We start from the raw sequence: 8,290 nt of genomic DNA on the forward strand, positions 1-8,290 counted from the left end.
AACCCTGAAAGATTGGCTAACAGTGAGAGAGCAGTTTGGCCCACCAATTAACAGGTCAGCTCTAGAAAAAGTAAGGGTTATGTGGAGCTTTGGGACCAGCACGTCACCAAAGCAGCTGTCTGCAGAGATTTGGCCACTATTAATCCCGGTCACGATGCTGACCTACACGTCAAACACTGAATCATGGGGTTAAGATCAAATTTTGCTCCCTTTGAGCTTCAGTGCACCGATCCTAGACTTTTCGTAATTCCATGCTAGCATCCCCTAGGCTGACCGCAAGGCAGAGCCTGCAAACGTTACCGTATTTTCCTTTCCGGCTAACGGTTAGCACCGGCGTGCTCCAGGGTCGGCAGTGCAGCTGGAGCCGGTAACAAGGCCCGCGTTTAGCCCGAGGGAGCACATCCAGGCAGGGCACAGGCAAGGGACGCTCGGCAGGCCCCCGAGCTTCGCAGCCCCTCAGCGGCCACGGTGGCGCGACGGGCCGCCCCGAGCGGGCAACGGGCAGCGCGGAGCTCTCGGGCCTCAGCGAGGCCGCACGGGGCTGACATTGCCCTGCCACCAAGGTCAGCGGGCACGGCGCGGCGCCAGGGCGCGGGGCAGCCGGTGGCACCGTCACTTCCCTGCGAGGCTGGCGACGCGCCACCGCGAACGGGACGGGACGTACAACGGGAGCAAGGGGGGCCGTCACGAGCTCCTTGGAGAGGAACGTTCCGCCGGCGGGGCGGGGCGGGGCCTGCGGAGCGCCGCCCCCCGCGGGTGTAAATAGAGGCGGCACGTGAAGGTGCTCCCACAGGCGGAGGGGCAGCGAGAACCCCGTTGGCACCCGGCGCATCGCCGACAAACCGAGCATCCCCCGATCGCCACCTCTGCAGCCATGAAGGCCGCCCGCATCGCCCTGCGTACCGCTGTCCCCCTGGCCGGGTCTGGGGCCGGGGCCGGCAGCGTCCGCAGCAGCCGCTTGCCGCGGGAGGTGGAGCAGTTCTCCCGCTTCTCCCCCTCCCCGCTCTCCATCAAGCAGCTGCTGGACTTTGGTGAGAGCGCCGGGGCCGGCGGTCAGCCCGGGTCTTGGGGCGGTGGGGGGCTGCGGCTCTATTTGGGGATGTTAATGGGGTGTGGGAGGCAGCAGTTAATGGGCTGATGGATGTTTTCGCGTTCCGCGGCGCACGTTATTAAGGAGGAGTCATTAGGCTTGTTCCGAGGGAGCGAACAGGCTGTACCCGGATCCGATTACGGAGCTGGCAGCGGTGAGCTGTGCTGCTCACGTGGCACGGTCGGACAGAATTGTTTACGAAGGCTGGAGAGCTGCTTTGGGAGGATTACAGCGTCACCGTTTCCCTCCTTCAAAATAGGAAATGCACAAGTATGGAGCGGGCTATGTCTTACTGTCACATAAACGCAGCAGTGTGCACATAGGAGAACTGGCCACTGATCACATGCTCCTTTGCAGTCATTGTGATCCTGAAGTCTGGGGAAAGGTGGCAGTTCGTACTTCTATATTGGAGAAAAATAGTTCCAAGGTGCTTTTCTTGGATTTGTTTCATAGGCTCGACTAATGGATGTGAAAGGACTTCCTTTGCGTTCTTGCGACAAGAGCTCCCTGTGAGGTTTGCGAACATACTGAGAGAGATTGAGCTCCTTCCTGATAAATTGCTAAGCACCCCATCAGTGCGGTTAGTGAAAAGCTGGTAAGTGAAAATAGCCTGGACTGAGCCTGCAAAAGAAGACTGCTTCAACAGCTCAGTTGTCATGGATGTGTTTGAGTAATGGAAGACAGTAATAAAATACAGAAGGAATGCAGTTTATTCATCAAAGCTGAACTGCAAGCTGTTTTACCTTGTCCTTGACTAGCATGCAAAAGTTAAATTTAAAAAAAAAAAAAAAAGCGTCTCTTCAGCTAACAACTTGATGTAGCAAGGGAAACTTGCTTCTACTTCTTAGCAAGCAAGAAGAGAGTGAGTCTGGATGCCATGTGAAAACAGAGCAGAGCATATGGAACTGGAAGATCAGGCTGTATGCTTGTTTGGGTCTCTCACTGATGAGATTGCTAACAGGACTTCCATTCTGTAGCAAATTGCCTTGAAACCTGTGAGGTGTTTATCATTCAGTTAACATCCACTCTGTAGGGCAGTGATTAGATCAGAATTAACCTTGTTCTACTGGCACAATTGCAGCACTTGCATAAAGAGCAAAAGTAGTAGAGTAAGATCCAGAAACTGTTCTTAATCTAATAAACTACGGTTGTGCCTTTGCAATATGCGTCAAGGCTGTCAGATGCCATTAGCAAAGAGGATCAAGTACTTAGTTTCTGTCAAAGCTGATCAGACCTGGAAAAACTTTTGCTCAGGTACTTTCCTAATGATGATCTTATTTTGAAATGCCTGTCTTACCATCTTGAATTATAAGAGAATAACATTGACATGTTATTATGGTGATGTTTTAAATTTCTTTCTGGGTGGCAAGCGCAAGAAGGCTTGTGTGACTTCTAGGATTCAGGCAGAAGTGACTGCCCGTGTTCCTGTACTTAGGTGGAGCTTTGTTCTGGAGATACTTTGGATTTCTAACTAACATGTTAAGAGTTATGACTATAACAAGACACTGATCATCTTGTTCATACTAATAAAAATCAACTGATAGCATGTTTCTTCTGTGTTTTCAATAGGTACATCCAAAGTCTAATGGAGCTGGTTGAGTTCCATCAGAAAAGCCCAGATGACCAAACAGTCTTATCTGAGTAAGCTTTCAGTTTTGTGGTTTTTTTTTGTTTTGTTTTTGTTTTTTCGTTTTGGACCTTCTGAACATACATTGAATTTCTTACAATGTAGTCACTTCAGAATGACCACTGTCCTGAGATGAAGTTGATAATCTAGTATGAAGTGCTGGGCACAGAGCAAATTGGTAGAAGTATCTGATTAAGTTAAGCAATACTTCTCAAAAGATCTTACGTAGCTTTGTTTCTGGGCACGCTGCCCCTCAAACTGTCACAACATAAAGATCAACAAAAATTATCTCATGTCAAATCCCAGCTTCCTTCTATGATTTCAGCTAGGGGTCTTTTAACCCTTCATGCAAACTGCATTCCCCTCTATGCAAACTGTTATGAATGAGTAAAAATGCCACAAATTTGAAGTGGATAATGATTATGCAGATTATATTAAAACATCAAACTCAGAATTCTAAGTCAGTGAGGAGTTAATTTTAAAAAGAATGGAATAAGAAACCATATTAAGACTCTTCCAGTTATCTGTGCTGCTGGGTTGGGTAATAACTTTATACTTGCTTTCATGTAGTCTTAGAGTGATGTTCTAATAAAACTTTTTTGATCTAGATTTATAGATACGTTAATTAGAGTTCGAAACAGACATCACGATGTAGTCTCTACAATGGCACAAGGAGTAATTGAATACAAAGATATGTTTAAAGTAGATCCTGTCACCAATCAAAACATTCAGTACTTCTTGGATCGTTTTTACATGAGCCGCATTTCCACCCGGATGTTGATGAACCAACACAGTAAGTAGGAGTTCTTATCTGTGGAAAGGCTTTACAGAATCATGGAGGGACCTTAAAGATCCTCTAGTTCCAACTCCTGTCTTCAACCAAATGAAAAACAACTGAATGTAAGCACAGCTCAGAGCTGTCAGAGAGAGATCCGTTTCAGATGACTCTGTGAGACACTGGAAAGTTAGACTGCCTGACTTAAAGTAATGGGAGAACTTACAACTAGTCTGTAGTCTAGAAAGTAAAGTCTCTTGTGGAAGATGAGTTGCTTTTTTTGCATTTTAAAAGCCTTTACATCTTGAACTGCACATAAATCTGCCAGTAGATTGCCTTTTTAAATCTAAAAAGGGCATAAACAGTACTGATATGATTGTCTGCTGAGATTATACTCAATATGAAATTGTTTTGTAGTATAGCAAGTGTGATTAAGTACAGTATTTGTTTTCATCCAAAACAGCCCTTCTTTTTGATGATAAATCCAGATCAGGTCACCCGAGGCACATTGGAAGTATTGATCCTTGCTGTGATGTTGTTGAGGTAGTGAATGGTAAGTGTTCTGATGTCTTTAACATGATCAGCATTTGGTTGCAGATAGTTTGGATAGGCAGTGTGTGTAGCGTAAGATGTTGAGTTTTTTGTTGAAATAGCTGAAAACAGTCTATCAAAGCATGAGTTTTTATAGGATATAGTATATAAATTAGCAGTTAAAAAAAGAAGTAGCAGGCCTAGCAATTGTCAGATAGGTAGGAGTGAAAATCATCTCTAGTGTTGGAATCAGCACTACCTAATCGTATATAATACACCAGATGCATCACCAAATTGTGCTGAAAACTTGCCTGTGCTGCTGTGATGTCCTGTTTAGTCTCACTTTTAGTGCACACAGTGGATGCAGCATTATCATGCCCTGTAAAGCAAAGATTTACAGTCTGTATCACCTTAGCAGCTATCACAGTTAAATGTTGGATGTTGCCATGCATTAGAATGTTCTACAATATGTAATGCTCCATTTCACTTGCTTTATTTAAATAAATATTTCAGATGCTTTTCAAAGTTCCAAGATGCTATGTGACCAGTACTATTTAACATCTCCAGAACTGAAGCTTAATCAAGTAAACGGTAAGAAGAGGGCTTATGTCTTACTTTTTATTGTAGCTAAGCCGATGCCTTTAATGAATCAAAAGGCTCTCATTTCTATAGCCACGGTGGCACAGATCATTTGACCTGTCTTGTGGTATTTCTTCTGCACTTCGTTACAATCACCTCACTTAAGCTCCTGTGTCAGATGTCACTGCATCTTAAACATGAGATTTCCTGAGGCTTATTTACAGATTTGAGTACAATCCTAGTTTGTACTTAAAATAAGTTGCTGAGAGGAGCTCTGTATCTGGGTGGAAGAAGTCTGTCTACTGACTGAAGAACACAGGTTCTAGTCTAAGCTGCAAACGTGGGATCTTAAGCATGTGTCAACCTCTGAAATACTTTGTGTGTAGAATGGAATTAATAATTACTAAGCTGGTGATAATTATTACCTGAACAAAATTGTTCAGTTGTGAGGAAACACTCAAAATTTAAATATTTTCTTGTTTGTTTTAGTGAATAACTTGCTTATTGTAAAATTTGGATGCAGTACCAAAGACAAACAGAACTATCCCCCTCATAAGTCTTACTTGTCTTTCTCTTCTTCTAGGAAAACTTCCAGGAGAGCCAATTAACATTGTCTATGTTCCATCTCATCTTTTTCACATGCTTTTTGAGCTCTTTAAGGTATGTCAGTATATGTTGCTTCTTTCTTCTGTTTTTTCTGAGCGGAAGTTTCATTATTTTCTAGCTAGACTTGAATGAAGTAGAGTTTTTGCATGGAACAGTGGGATTTATAAAAACTTACTGTGTGTGGCAGTTTCTAGGGAAATATTTGGACACTTTCACATGGTGGTAGCAAGTGGGACAGGATATGGTAGAGAGGGAGTAAGTGGTACATGGGGTTGTGACAACCATAGAGCAGTCTTGCTCTGGGTTAAGTAATGCATCTTCAAGTAGTAAACAGGGCTGAACTGATGTCCTGCCAATATGGAATGCTGAGTTCTGGCAGTCTATAGTGACTACTGAACTCAGTTTTCCCTCCCCAAGCATACTGACTCCAAAGGGTGTGAGTTTATTTTACTTAGATTTGCCTGGCTAGATATGGGTGAAAAACACATCTTTCAAAAAAAGTAATCTTTTAAAACATAGAGGTGTTCTTACATGTGAAAGCTCCTGCTCTCTTTATGTTACGTAAGTTGCAAAGTGTTTCTCAAAGCTGGTAGTAATTGGTGGTAACTGTGCTTAACTTCTGTGACATAGCAGAAATATTAAATTAATTTGATTTTAATGCATAGATTCAACACTGATAATGGCAACTTTCATTTCCATAGAATTCAATGAGGGCAACAGTTGAATTTCAAGAGAACAGTCCTTCCCTCCCTCCAGTTGAAGTAACAGTAGTTCTAGGACAAGAAGACCTGGCCATTAAGGTATCTCATTGGCCATCTACTATATGGCCTTAACATAATCCTTATGATTGCATGTGCTGCAGCAAATTCCATTAGAACTTCCACAAGTTCTGTGACAACAGATGAAAGATAATACGTATGAGCTTTCTGTTGATAGCATACATCTAGAGCAATTATCTAATTGAAAGTATTACTGAAAAGTAATATTCTGTGAAACAAATAGCATTTATTATTGTTGGATTTGTTAAATACCAGTACTTTAAATACTGGGTTTAGTACATGATCCTAGTTAACTTTATTTTTCTTTAAATCAGATCTCTGACAGAGGAGGTGGTGTTCCAGTAAGGAAAATTGAGCAGCTGTTTAGCTACATGTATTCCACAGCACCAACACCACGGACGGATGATGGTCGACAAACTCCTCTTGTAAGATGATTTCAATGCTGAAGTTGCCATAAGTATTGGGCAGATTAATAATAAATAATGAATGCTATGTCTACCCTGCTGCTTTGTAGGGTATGCAAAGATTGAGCCTCATAGATAAGAACTAACATTCTATGAAATAAATTTAATATCTAGCTCAATGAATGTGCCTTTAAAGGTATAAACAGAGACAAATATTCCAACCTAATCTGATTTTTTTTTCTACTCCAATGACAATAATTAATCGTCACTCCCATTCAGTCATCAAACTTACTAGAAGTGCTGCCTTTGCAGAGGCAGGCATAATGGGATACATTTAGATATCCACTAGTAAAAAACTTACACTAATCAAGCTGTACTAGTGAAAACTGGACAAGGAAAACACAGAAGTGTAATGCATGGAAGTAAGACTTGAGTATATCTGTGTTTTCCCTCCGTGATGGAGGTTTTTAAGTATTCAATTTTTATATGAAACTGATTAGAGATATCTTCTAATAAGAGAAAGTACAAAGGACTTCTGAAGTCTAGAGTTTCTGAAAATTTTCTGGCTGTTTATTTCTAAGTCATAAGAGCTAACACAATTCATTTTTGTACTGTACTTTTTAGGCTGGCTTTGGATATGGCTTGCCAATTTCCCGTCTATATGCCAGATACTTCCAAGGAGACTTGAATCTTTACTCCATATGTGGCTATGGAACAGATGCTATTATCTACTTGAAGGTACGTTTTACGTTTTTGTGTAAAAACTAAATAAACACTAATAACCACTGTTAATGCAGTAAAGTGACTACTTCAATATCATATTAAAGGTAAATTAATTCTCTGAGCAGGAAAACTTTTTTTTTTAAAAGAAATGCCAGTATGTTTAAACAAGCTGTTGCTTTCTTTTTGTTGTTCAAGATACTTGGCTGTATCTTGAGTCTCTACTGATGAGAGCTTGGAATGAAATTCAGAGATTCTTATGTTTGATAGATTTGGTGTCTCCTGGTTTATAGAATAGGAAGTACAAAGGTAAAATGAAGTAATGGAAATGAGATGTGAGTAGCAGATACTGTTTCTGTCACTGTTTGTTCTTAACTCTAGACAAAGTCTATGTAAACTAATCATGAAAGAGTCTGAATAAGCCCTTAGCTGCAGAATACATAGGTAGGAAAAGATCACATCTTGAAGTTTCTCTGTAATTCTGTGTATTTCTTTTCTGGTGCCTTCAGGGTTTTTTTTTGAAAACAGGCTACAGAATACCTTTTTAGGGCTATACAAATGCATAAACATGATCTGATGTTATGCATTTGTCCTGCAAAGCTTAGATTGTGAACTTAGGTACTGGAGTGGGTTAACTGTTGCAACTGTTACAGAAATGTTTGTGTAAATTTATTTTGTAGTGTCACTTTATTAATCCTTGATGTATACTGCATGAATATTCTCAGTGTAATTTCTATTTCTTTTTAGGCCCTATCAACAGAATCAGTAGAAAAACTTCCAGTTTTTAACAAATCTGCTTCCAAACATTACCAAGCAACTTCAGAGGCAGATGACTGGTGCATCCCAAGTAAAGGCCCAAAGCAGACCGCAGCTCTCTGAAGGGAAGTGGCTATAAAGGCATCCAAGGGGATCAAGCTGGCTTATTAGAGACTAGTGTTTGGAAGTACTCATCTACCTCCAAACAGGCAAATTCTTCTGTTGCAGGACTGGCAGAAGAGGAAGCTAAAGATGTTATAGCCTAGGCTGTATACATTAAATGCAAAATCTTGCTGTGAACTTCAGGCTGAAGAAAATAGAAGAGCATATGTCTTTAAAGAAGGGATATATGTATAGAGGAAACTCAGGCTATTTTTGTTATGATCAAAGACTTTGTGGTGGAGGTGTGCAATTTGAGTCCTG

The 8,290-nt window shown here is 41.5% G+C and overlaps 1 protein-coding gene across 1 annotated transcript; it reads left to right on the plus strand.

Moving 5' to 3' along the window:
- Window positions 1–874: 874 nt before the first annotated feature.
- On the plus strand, window positions 875–7,990 carry PDK4 (pyruvate dehydrogenase kinase 4; the record flags this gene model as incomplete). The annotated part of the gene is made up of 11 exons (XM_079537970.1): window positions 875–1,031; window positions 1,544–1,685; window positions 2,660–2,731; window positions 3,326–3,510; window positions 3,956–4,045; window positions 4,537–4,614; window positions 5,186–5,262; window positions 5,910–6,008; window positions 6,302–6,412; window positions 7,016–7,129; window positions 7,859–7,990. 11 exons carry the CDS (start codon window positions 875–877, stop codon window positions 7,988–7,990), a joined length of 1,257 nt encoding a protein of 418 aa, XP_079394096.1.
- Between the last annotated feature and the right edge of the window lie 300 nt (window positions 7,991–8,290).

The sequence above is a fragment of the Tetrao urogallus genome, assembly GCF_951394365.1.
Source record: "Tetrao urogallus genome assembly, chromosome: 7".
Lineage (NCBI taxonomy): Eukaryota > Metazoa > Chordata > Aves > Galliformes > Phasianidae > Tetrao > Tetrao urogallus.